The sequence below is a fragment of the Leptonotus elevatus genome, chromosome 14, assembly GCF_054856555.1.
Source record: "Leptonotus elevatus isolate MCC_2025b chromosome 14, RoL_Lele_1.0, whole genome shotgun sequence".
Classification (NCBI taxonomy): domain Eukaryota; kingdom Metazoa; phylum Chordata; class Actinopteri; order Syngnathiformes; family Syngnathidae; genus Leptonotus; species Leptonotus elevatus.
The window spans coordinates 12914160-12926797 of NC_141252.1; the positions used below are offsets into that span (position 1 = coordinate 12914160).

Below are 12638 nucleotides of genomic sequence, written 5' to 3' on the forward strand. Positions count from 1 at the left end.
TGACTTCCTTACTACATTTAATTGAAGAACACATGGTTTATCTTATCAAGATGATGGCCCAATGAAATATGTGGAAACATCTTTCGAAACGGTGGCAGAAAACTGACCTTTCCTTAAGCCAAAGCACTAATTTAACGTTTCCACCTCAAAATGTAATGTGATCTCGCTTAGCTAATGTGCCACTAGGTTTGGTGAGAATACCCCCCCCCCCCCCCCCCAAATCTGCTGCCAGGGAGACAAAGGCATGTTCTATTAGCAATTTTGGGAATGTGGAACCTTTACTGACACCTTGTGGCACGTTTTGAAATGTACATGTTTCAGTAAAATGCAGTGCTGTTACCTTATTGTAAATGTACACAAGCTAAACGTCACTTAATGACACAAAAATGCTATGGATCGTCACCCAAATTATTATTATTTTTTTAAACGTTTACACACCCCAAGGGTATGTATGTAAACTTTACCTGGTTTGTATCTATGTATGCACTAGCTCAGTGAGTTGGCTGCATCATTTTAGTAGAACAACAATGGTTAAAATGTGCCTAAGAGGTCCATGCTTCTCCATTTTTTTCTCCACAGTAACAGTGATCCGGACTGGGAACATTCCCTCTGACAGGTGTGTGACGCATTTCTATTTAAAACTCTAGGATGAATACCGTTGCAATTATCCACTTATCTTACATTCTATAAGCAGAAAATACTGACACAAATTTGTTTCAATGTCTGAAAGTGTTTTCAGTGAAGAATTTCCAGCTATTAGAGAGGAGGATGCACTGGCAAAGTGGGCTTCGGATCCTGCAAATACTTCATGGATGGAAAGTAAGAACTTCAAAGTACACCATCATTGTCTTCCCTCGGATACATTGCCGCCCTTCAGACTGGTTTTGCTTTATTTCAACATTTGTCTGAGCTCTCGGACCTCCTTCCTATTTTTATTGAGGAAGCAAACCACTGTTTACATCCTCTCACGGCTATGAATTAGTAGTGTTACTTCGCAGTTCTTGATTATTATTTTTTTATGGTTTAAGATCCTGATGAGGTGATTTATGATGATGTGCCCAGGGAGAACTCTGACTCCAACACAGGTATTATGTCATATTTAATTTTTTTTGCATTGTATGTCTATAATTTTAGCAATACACCTCTTCCTTAATTTTAGTTTCATTTTGTAATCTAATATACGATTAATTCTGTAATCATAACAAAACAAATTATTTATCGAAAAATACCTAAAAATGTTAACATTGTCATTAGAAATTCATATTTAGGGTAAATTTCTATTCAGCTTTAATCCATCTTGCTAAGATGTTTCATATCTCTTCAATATTTTAGAATCTAGATGACACTGTCTTGTGTTTTTGCACATGCTTATTTTTCCTCTCCCTACACAGAACCAGATGAGATGATTTATGACGACGTGGAGCTCGGTGAGGAAGGAGGTTATCTTGACAATGGCTGGAGCTCAAGTGAGTTTGAAAGCTACGACGAAGCGAGCGACGGGGAAGTGCGCTCTGAGAATGGCCTGCCCAATGCCTTCATGAAGCCCGCCCAGAGGAAGACCCATGTGGGTACCACAATTATTGCACTTGCTCGGCCATTTGTTTCCCGTTATCTGTATCAATAGGGAAAATAGCTGTGAACATTTTAAAATGTACGCTTGAATTTGAAATGCACATTACTGAAACGTACAGTATGTGAACAAATGACCCACATCATCTTAAATCCCTTAAATTAATAATGTAAAAAAAACCAACACATTTTTGCAATTATAAATGTGTATAATATACTTTTATTTATAGTAATGATACATATTGTCTCTAATTTGCTGCGAAAATCAAAACTTAAAAAAAAAAACCTGAATATTCTGTTCGTTATTTGTATTATTATTTTTTTAAAATGATGATTACCTTCTCATTTGCAGGGAGACATCACAAGGTTAACTTAAGTTGTTGTTCCTAATAGTTGTTCCTTTCTTGTATTATTAACAGCTACAGAAAAATTGAAAGAAAGTTATAAAGAAATATTTAAAACCGGAAGGCAAATAAACATATTATCGCTATATTACATTATGAAACCTAAATGTCATCTTTATTGCATCTCGATATACTGTGCTCGGGCATAAAAATGTCAATGAGATAATGTGAGCTAATGACATGACCAGAAACATTTTTTTTTTTACTTGAAGAGGAAGTCAATCCCAAAACATTTTCTTCACAATATGTTCAATATGCAGCCCCACTAATTTAAATACAGTATTCTGGTTAATATTGTGTGAGTTAAGCAGCAAAATCAAGCAGTTTTGATCAATATCAGAAGGCGGCCATTTTGCCACTTGCTGTCGACTGAAAATGACCAGAGTTGCTCAGGTCTGAGATAACAACCAATCGCATCTCAACTTCAGAAAAAAGGTGAGCTGTGATTGGTGGCAACTGTGATGTCATCTTCAGTCGACAGCAAGTGGCAAAATGGCCACCTCCTGAGATGGATAAGAGCGGCTGGATTATGCTTCATAACTCGTATTCCACAAATGTAATATTAATCAGAATGTCATGTTTAGACTAGTGAGGTCACATAACATTGTCAAGAAATGTTTAAGGTTGACTTCCCCTTTAAACCAAACCTAAAATAATCAAATATCACTCCAAGCAACCTTGACAAGCGTAACCAATAATGCTTGCTTTGCTTTTGTTTAGCTCTCTCAAGATCTGAGCCGTTTGAAAGAACACTATGAGAAAAAGATGAAAGATCTAATGGCAAATACAGTGGGAACTGTCGAGCTGCAGCAGCTCAAACAGAAACACGAGCAGAAGGTAAACTAGCTGCAGCTCGCCTCACCTGCCTGTGTTCCACTAGTTTCAAATTTGTTACTGTTGGTCTAGCCGACTTGACTGTGAGCATCTATTACTGACACTGTGGTACCCCGATTCTGCACTAATGTGAATGTTGTGTGGTGGTACTGGTGATGGGTTTGTTTGCCTCGTTGTCTGCTGCACTGGCCTGTCTCTTCGTTATGAATCCCACTAAAAGTTTAAAAAGTTTACACAATGATGTGCTGCATGCCTGACCTTATACCATAAATTACAACAGTATATTGATCACTCATGGGTGTTCTAGCGTTGCAACTGAAAACAAATATTTATCTACAGGATCTTTTACTGACTCACTTCAAAACTGCAGGAACAAACATTCATTGCCATTGACAGCTATAGACGTCAATTTTTTTTTTTTAACTATACATTTTTCCCCCCATTTTTGTTAACAAGAGTATGAAAACCCCGATTTTTTTTTTTTGGGTGCATTTAGAACAGATATAACATTTGTGATTAATCGTGAGTTAACTCGTGAAGTCATGCGATTAATTACAATTACAAATTTTAATTGCCCGATGCCCCTAATTTTTAATAATCTTTTCTAAAAATATATATAATATATTTTTTTTTATTTATTTATATATTTTTAACATTTTTAATTAATCTTTTTTTAAATCGTAATTAATCACATGACTTCACTAGTTAACTCACGATCAATCACAAATTTTATATCTGTTCTAATACAATAAAAACAAAATCTAGGTTTTCATACTCTTGTTAACAAAAGTGGGGAAAATGTTAAACTAGGAGAAATAGTTCAAAAACAAATTTTTGACATCTATAGCCGTCAATGGCAGTGAATGAGTTAAAAAGCACTTTATATCAGATAGGAAGTCTTTGTTCCACTCAGCTGATGTCCCAGTTACTGTGTCATTCTCTGCTGTGTTTTACTTGCTGTCATCCTAAATCAGCATCCAGATTTTAACAACACTCACACTGTTTATGTGCTGCATTATGCTCAGTAGCACTTTGGCTATGTGTACTCCGCTTTTGAAGGACAGTCATCAGTTTGGAAGGAAAGTATACCATTAAAGGTAAAAAAAACAAAAACAAAGGCTCATTATGTTTTTGCCCCATTTTCAGATGCAAAAGTTGGTGAAAGCAGCTAAAGAAGGGACCAAAGATGGCCTTGAGAAAACCAAGGCTGCAGTTAAGAAGGGACGTTGTTTCATCAAAACAAAGTCTTTCTGTAATGGTATGTCAAATGTAAAAAGGAATATACAGTAGTTTAATCTTGTATGCAGCATCAAAGTAATCACACTCTTGAAGTCAACCAACCCCAACATTTTTTGACAATAATATCTTCTATGCGCAGCCCCACTAGTCTAAGTAAATATGGTTTTCTGGTTAATATTGCGTTAGTGGAATATGAGTTAAGCATCAAAATCTAGAAGTTTTCATCATTATCAGAAGGCAGCCATTTTGCCACTTGCTGTCGAGTGAAAATGACATCACAGTTGCTTAAGTTTCAGGTAACAACCAATTACAGCTCATCTTCAGAAAACAGGTGAGCATCTTCAGAAAACAGCCCTCAGCAACTGTGATGTCATCTTCAGTCGACAGCAAGTGGCAAAATGGCCGCCCCTCGGGTATGGATAAAAATGGCAGAATTTTGCAGAATAACTCATATTCCATAAATGTAATATTAATCAGAATGTCATGTTTAGACTAGGGAGGTTACATATAACATATTATTGTCAAGAAATGTTTATGGTCGACTTCCCCTTTAAGTGGCTCGTTCAAGATGGACCCTTCACACACCTCATTATGAGGAAGTAAAAGCATAACATTTGTCCTCAAGAAGAAGTCAACCCCCAAATTTTCTTTGCATTATTTTGTTGTATGTGCCCCCACTAGTCTAAATATGGTATTCTGATTAATATTGCATATGGGCATATGAATTAAGCAGCAATCACGGCTCACCTGTTTTCTGAGTTTGTTCATGTGACGTTAGCAAGCTGAGCTATGATTGATCGTTACCAGTTGTCGGCGAGAAGAAAAATGGTTGCCCTCTGAGGTGGATAATAACGGGTGGATTTGTCTGCTTTATTCCACAAATGCAATATTAATCATCATGCGGTGTTTAGACTAGTGGAGCTTCATAGAACCTTATAGCAAAGACATTTTTTGAGTTGACTTTTCCCTGGCTTTAAGTTGGCAAAATTGGCCAAATAAAATGTAATTACAATTTGTAACACATTTTACAGGATTTCTCTCTGGCTCGTCAATTATGTAATTCGTTCTTTTCAAATCAAATACATTTTTTTTTCTTTGACATAATTATGATTTAGAGAGGAAGTCTACCTGTTTTGAAGATGAGGAGTCCGAATTCTTCATTGAAGTGGATTGCTTCAACGTTGAGCCAATTTTGGGTCCAGCCCCAGAAGGGCTTTCACAGCAACAAGTAAGTAAAATGTCATTTAGTTCCTATTTTTGTAAAGCGATACATTTTCAAATGATAATAACTATCCCCCTACAGCTGGTGAGACGATGTATATTGGACTCGATACTGGAGAGTGAGAAGAACTATCTTGACGCATTGAAGAGAATATTAGAGGTATACCAGTACAGAAGCAGCAATTAGATTGCGTTGTGTCATGCAGCTTATTACATTTAAAATGATTTGCCTCATCAGCAATATGAAAAGCCCTTGTCCCAGATTGAGCCAAGGTTACTGAGCGACAGGAAACTGAAGATGACCTTTTATCGAGTGCGAGAGATCCTGCAGTGCCACTTCCTGTTCCAGATCGCTCTGGCCAGTCGAGTTGCAGAGTGGGACAGCTTGGCGATGATTGGTGATGTCTTTGTAGCCTCGGTAAGCTTGGATTCGAGAAAGACAATTAACAAATATTTCTGTTGCAACAAACATTATTATTATTATATTATTATGGGAGCAGTGTTCTTCCTTAAGAATATTCCCTGGTTCTTCCACCCTGAGTTGCAATAATATCCACCAGGAAAGGGAGGACACAGGAAGAAGGAAGAAACACTTATTTGCTAATGTAAGCATTGCTTTGTGTCCCCCCCCCCCCTCCAAACAGTTCTCAAAGTCAATGGTGCTGGATGCCTACAGTGAGTATGTGAACAACTTCAGTACGGCAATGTCCGTCGTGAGAAAAACGTGTGCATCAAAACCTGGCTTCCTGGAATTTCTAAAGGTTGGATAATAGATATAACTTAAAATATCTATCATTTCGATGGTTAAATTTTTTTGACACCTCAAACGTACCTAATACGTGGATGTTTATAATTTCTTTTGTATTAATTCCAGCATCGTCAAGAGACAAGCAGTGACAGGATGACTTTATATGGCTTGATGATGAAACCAATCCAGAGGTTTCCCCAGTTCATTCTGCTCCTCCAGGTATGTCAACGAAAGTGTTGTTTTCAAGTGTTGTATGCGTAGTCACCAGCAGGTGGAGGGTTTTACTCATGAATACAAGCACGGATTCAATGCACTCACATCAAGGACGGGCAATAAATGCATGCATGGAGTGTGAAATGTTTCTTCCTTCACTTCTACTCTTTTTAAAGAATTGTGACATATTAGCACCCTGATTACATGCAATGAGGACGCCAAGCTTCTTGCATTTGAACTGAAATCGGAGTCACTTAAGAGTGTGCTTTTTGCCTGGCTTCTCACCAGGACATGCTCAAAAACACACCAGTGGGCCATGCAGACCGCCTGCCCCTGCAGATGGCCTTAACAGAACTTGAGACCCTGGCTGAGAAGCTCAATGAAAAGAAGAGAGAAGCTGACCAGCGCTGCGAGATTCGTCACATTGCAAAGGCTATGAATGAACGCTACCTCAACAAGGTTTGTACATGGTGTGCACTGTTAGGGTGTAGTTTTGTCTTTTTGCTTACCGCTACATATTATCTTTAAATGAGTTTGACTTTTTATTTTTGCTTGATTTTATTCCAAATAGGAGCTAGCATATGGCTTAATGTAACAATTGCGATCAAAACCACCTTGAATGTATAATTTTATATATCTAAAGCTACCAGTTATGGCATCTCAGATATTTTTTTCCATATATATATATATATATATATATATATATATATATATATATATACTCAACAAAAATATAAACGCAACATTTTTGTTTTTGCTACTATTTTTTTACGAGGTGAACTCAAAGATTTAAAACTTCTTCCACATACAAAATATCACCATTTCTCTCAAATATTGTTCACAAACCAGTCTAAATCTGTGATAGTGAGCATTTCTCCTTTGCCAAGATGATCCATCCCACCTCACAGGTGTGCCATATCAAGATGCTGATTAGGCACCATGATTAGTGAACAGGTGTGCCTTATACTGCCCACAATAAGGCCCCGTCCAGACGGACGCAAAGCCGGCTTTCGTTCCTCAAACAAATCTCGTACACACAGAAGCATTTCAAGATTTGCGTGTGTCCAAAAGAAGACGCTGAGGACGTTTAACGGCTGTAATGTATATGCCAAGTCTGGAGTGGCGCTGTAGCGCAGCCACAGGGAGTTAACAGAAAGCATAGAAGAAGAACACTTTTTTTTTCTAACTTTATTGCAATCTACAGAACAAACATGGCTTTGCGTGTATCAAAACAACATGAAAAAGACAAACACAGGAGAAGTGACAATGGCGGGTGATTCGAGTACAACACCTCTTGTTGAACGTGGGAATAAAGAAGCAAAATATTTTGCTGTAAAAGCATAAGCAAGCTAAGGAGGCTGCGCAAAACGACTACGATACGGCTATCTGCCATTGTTGTTGACAGACTGACGGTTCGCGCGCAGACATGCGAGAATTGGCACACATACGTCATCAATCTGCGACAATGCGTCGTCATCGAGCTGCGACCATTACGTCATCACTGGAGGCGTATCCTGCATATGGTGTCCAGACGGACGCGTACGGGGCGCGTATTGAAATCTTTCCATGCTGGAGCCCGGTTTCAAAAGTGAACGGTGTTAAGCTCCGAAATCGCGCCGTCATGTGGTCGAATGGCTTAAACGGTAAGAAATTTGTGAGGATACATTGAAACTGGCTTTTGTGTGAACGTAGTCTAAGGCACACCTGTACACTAATCATGGTGCCTAATAATCAGCAAATTGATATGGCACACCTGTGAGGTGGGATGGATTATCTTGGCAAAGGAGAAGTGCTCACTATTGCACATTTAGGCTGGTTTGTGAACAATATTTGAGTGAAACGGTGATATTGTGTTTGTAGAAGAAGTTTTAGATCTTTGAGTTCATCTCATAAGAAATAGGAGCAAAAACCAAAGTGTTGCACTTGTATTTTTGTCGAGTATACAGTAATTTACATGTAGAATGTTTTGGAATTCATGATCTCTAATGACTTTGCATGCATCTCGCTTTTTATAAATGAAAGCTTATCAAAGGATTAGGAATAAAATTTGGTTTGCTTATTAACCTTTGCGTCACTGTACATTTATTATGAAAGAAAATAACAACAACTCAAGAAGACTTTTTTTCCTCATTTTTATCCTGTTAGCTTCTGAGCAACGGTAGCCGCTACCTGATCCGCTCAGACGACATGGTGGAGACTGTCTACAATGAGCGCGGTGAAGTCATCAAAACAAAGGAGCGGCGGCTTTTCCTACTCAACGATGTTCTCATGTGTGCCACACCCAACATTCGGTCAGTGACCACAAACTACTGTAAACCATGACAACGCTCACCCTTAAATTACATCTTCTCCTGTGCATGGGTACCGATGTACTGTTTTTCCCTTTGTAATTACATTTTCATAGAAATGTGTTGTTTAGTATTCGGTTTTGGCTTTTGTGTATTTCAGTTGTGCTACAATTTTAGTAGTATAATGTAGTAGCAGTAAAAGTGTAAAGAGAGATGCTAACCACTCTGTGTCAGTGTGAGTGATATACTTTGTGTTTGTGTTTAGAAGTACTTTGTGTTTGTGTTTAGAAGCATAGGTGGTAGCCAGTGTACCATTTGAGTTTTGACATAAATAAAGGAGAACTCTAATTGTGTGGCTCACACTAATGCAGTAGTTCTCCTAAAATCTAAGAACATGAAAATGACTTTGTTTCGGGCATGATATGAGAGTTGTACTTGCCAAGGTGAAACTGTGCATTTATGAAGTTACCTTTTTAAGGCCACAGCAAAAGCCACATTGATTTGCAATAAAAGTTATTTGAGGTAGTTAAAAAAATTTTTTTTTTAATTCATGTTACAACTCCGTTTTTTTAAACCATGATCTTTTCTTGCCAGGTGCCAAGATGGCAGTAGCAGTGGTGTTGCCCCATTTGACCAGCGGTTTCTTCTAAAGTGGAGTGTTCCTTTGAGCTTTGTAGAAGCGCTGGAATTTGGATCAAGTGAGGACGTTCCCGACACCACCCGCTACCCTGCCTCCCATTCTGGGGAGAAAGTGGTCATCAACGCAAAGCCGAGTATGTCTGCTTGTCTACTCATTGACTTTGTGTAACAGAGTTCACAGTGGTTATGAATATTGACACCTTTTGGGGCTCTGAGTTTTGGGACAACCAGCCAGCAACATCTGGTCAGTTGGTCTGTGATTGATTGCTTCATAGAGAAGCCAAAATAAGCCCATAGCTTTCACCTTGACTTGTAGATGAAAATCTTCAAGTTATCTCCCACTGTTGTCGTTTGCCTGGAATTTACAGATGTCTCCAAAATTAACCAACGGTTTATCCCGCCAACTGAGTGCATAGTTTCCCCTTTCAGTCCTCAAGACTGTTAGCTGTCCAGTCAAATGATGTCAGTGGAAACGCTTGCTTATTCCTGTCACAGATGACCACTCTGCCACTTTAAAGGGGAACTAAGCCCAAGATGTCAAAACTTTGTTGTCTTTTAAAAGCTACTGTTTAGTATATAATCAAAAAATTAATAATCTGGATTTCTTTTTATGGATCTCATTCACATCAAGAAGTTAGATCTACAACACTTTATTTTATGCTACATTTACTTTGATGACTGCTGCATCTCAGACATGGTGTACATAGGATTGAATGATTAAATCCACTCTCAAAAGCTATCAAACCACACAATTCATAAGCAGCGGGCTAGGCGCAACTGCATCTGCGACATCACTTCCGGTCTGCAGCTAAAGATGATTAAAGTATTCCATTGGGGGTTTGGCTTTGCTTTAAAGGCCCAGATCAGTCTAATGAGACACGACATCAACCTCATTACTGTGTTTGGACGCCGGACTGTTCCTGGGGTCAAAATGTTGAGATGATGTACTCTGCTCGGTGCTCACATGTTTGCATATACAATGTTTTTCAACCACCACACGGCTCTTCATATCCACTATAGAACAAGTGCTAAATAACTAATGACAATATAATCTATCTCATGTTTAGTCACCAGTCTCTGTTTCGTCACTGAGCTGAAAAAAACTGTCCAGCCAGTAGATGAGTTTGTGTAACAGATGGCAGAAACAGACCTCCGTAATATCTGGTCTGATTGAAGGGCATTCACAAGGTTCCAACTGGCAGAATGGCAGCTTTCTCTTGCCCTGATATAACTGTGTTTGTACTTCAAGCCAGGCGACAATATTTTGATCTCCTTACTTTGACATGTTCCGGAAAGAATTATTGGATGGATTCCCCCCCTATTAAATTGTAAGTTGTCTTGCTCTTAATATATACTGTAATTCATATGACAAAGACAAATCAGTAAAGGAAAACATGCGCCTTGCAATTTTAGTCTGTCAGTCAGTTCGATGCATTCATTCCCTAACCAGTTAATCTATTCAAATAATATCTAAGACTCACACTGATATTTAAACTGATGGACAATTTAGAGTCTACCAAGTAACCTAACATGTATGTGGGACAGAGGTGGAAAATTCAGGTCCAGAAAGTAAAAACCCTGCCACAGTTTGGCTTTAGCTCATAGGTGCTAGCTAGCTAGTTTCCTAGCTAGCTCCCATGGTGCTCATTTACCTGCTAGCTAGCATCAGGGGCTAAAGCCAAACTGTGGCAGGGTTCTTACTTTTTGGACTTGGATTTGCCATCTCTGATGTGGTATAATCATGGGAGCAAGCTTGGATTACTCACAGAAAACGCAAACCAACACAGGGAGCACTTTACATGCAAAGTCCAGGTCAGAGCCAAGATTTAAGATGATGAGACATGGTGTTATGTGCCCCCTTGCAGCGCCATTTTGCTTGTTTTAGGGTTTGTCTAATTGCTGGTGTGGCTCTCGTGTGAACATTTTGAGGATGCGCCTCTTGGCCTGTTTTGTTTGAAAATGCTGGCTCTCTCACAAAGAGTCATTCATGAGTTGGACACTAATTTCACAAGCCATCACAATCACAGTTCAGCAGTGAATGGGCAATTTAACGAGCAGAGTTATTTTAATGACTACACCTCAGTCAGAGGTTCTAGATGTATTAATTCAAATACTGTAGCTGTGTTTGCTTGTGAAAAATGTTAATGAAGTATAAACTTATTTTTAATTTACACTAATTGATAGCACATGTTTAAAAAAAACTTTGATACTATTTAAAGACAAATAACATCTGAGTGACCAAAATGGGACTAGATAATGAAACACGTGTTCAGTAAAAAGCACTCTGGTTTGGCAGGCACCTGATTTGACTGAATTCAAATGGGCCGTTATAGAACACGCTTCTGACATGACACGCCGCATATCATTCATGGAGGGTTTATTCAGCCTTTCTGCCTGAATTCCTGACCTGAATTCAAGCCCATTGTGTTGTTTTATTCTAATAGTTGAGCCATGAAAATCACAAACAGCTTCTTTTGTAAATAACTAACAAAAGAGCATAGTGCCTTCTTGGATTTTCGTTTATCAGTCGTTCATGCAAAAAAATATTCATATAGATCATAATTTGAATGACATTGTCAACATCCACAGTAAAGATTACCGGTAATGGGCTACTCACCAAACCACTGCAATCAAGATAATACTCTGATTCTAATAGTTTGCCAGTTTTTGAATATAATAACCATTCAGGGTTGTTATTTTGTATTAATTCATTTTAAGTTGACAGTTGGAAATTAAACTGACCGGCAATATTGCCTCGACAATGTGTTTTTTACTCCAAAAAAGGCAATGCTTAAAGCCATCCGGATGACGGTGTGAAAATGTTTATGGTGCCTGCTCTGAGCCATGCCCAGTTTGCAGAGCTTGCGGCCATTACTGTGAGAAACGGACCCTTTATTGATCTCCTTCGCTCTCTGTGCTGCATTTGTCTTGGGAATGCTCTCTTTTACGGAATACTCTGTGTCACCTTTGCTTCTGTGTAGACAAACTCTACATGGGCCCAGGTCAGCTGTACCAGGATCTGCAGAACCTAATCCATGACCTCAGCCTGGTCAGCCAGATCTCTGGACTGATCGGCAGCCTCAAAGGCAACTACCAGGTAGCTTTGTCATTACACCGTGACCGGGTGCCAAAGCTGAAATCAGTATCATGTAGGGTTTTTTTTTTCTCTCGCCAGTACTGCCCAAACTGAGGTAACAGTACCTGTTAAGCTCCTAGGGAAGCATTTCCCATGTGTGTATGTTAATTGGGACATACTAATTAAAAGAGGCTGTGTCTCTTGACATCAAATTTAATATGCTAAATGACACAGATTCTAATGATAGTTTTCCAAATTGCTACATGGAGTGAAAGATTAAGACATTGGTGTCATCAAATGACTTTATTTAAAACTCATCCAATGACACAGAAGGAGTTAAACCAGCAGCAATGCTAGTTCATTATTTGATGGGACCAAAATACATTTAACTCTCTTTGGTTCATTTT

At 38.7% G+C, this 12638-nt stretch overlaps 1 protein-coding gene across 4 annotated transcripts in view; it reads left to right on the top strand.

Annotated features, from left to right (window-relative positions):
* The window catches only part of arhgef10 (Rho guanine nucleotide exchange factor (GEF) 10), a 50578-nt gene that overhangs the window by 12303 nt on the left and 25637 nt on the right, over positions 1-12638 (top strand). For 2 of the 4 annotated variants that reach the window (XM_086095253.1, XM_086095254.1), the window contains exons 5-19: positions 580-616; positions 731-819; positions 1029-1085; positions 1392-1564; positions 2694-2810; positions 3954-4065; positions 5162-5274; positions 5350-5427; positions 5506-5685; positions 5912-6028; positions 6142-6234; positions 6517-6687; positions 8374-8519; positions 9111-9289; positions 12137-12252. In XM_086095253.1, coding sequence (XP_085951379.1) covers positions 580-616; positions 731-819; positions 1029-1085; positions 1392-1564; positions 2694-2810; positions 3954-4065; positions 5162-5274; positions 5350-5427; positions 5506-5685; positions 5912-6028; positions 6142-6234; positions 6517-6687; positions 8374-8519; positions 9111-9289; positions 12137-12252 — 1778 coding nt within the window. The remainder of the gene's footprint in view (positions 1-579; positions 617-730; positions 820-1028; positions 1086-1391; positions 1565-2693; positions 2811-3953; positions 4066-5161; positions 5275-5349; positions 5428-5505; positions 5686-5911; positions 6029-6141; positions 6235-6516; positions 6688-8373; positions 8520-9110; positions 9290-12136; positions 12253-12638) is intronic. The other 2 variants (XM_086095255.1, XM_086095256.1) reach the window with 1 other exon arrangement.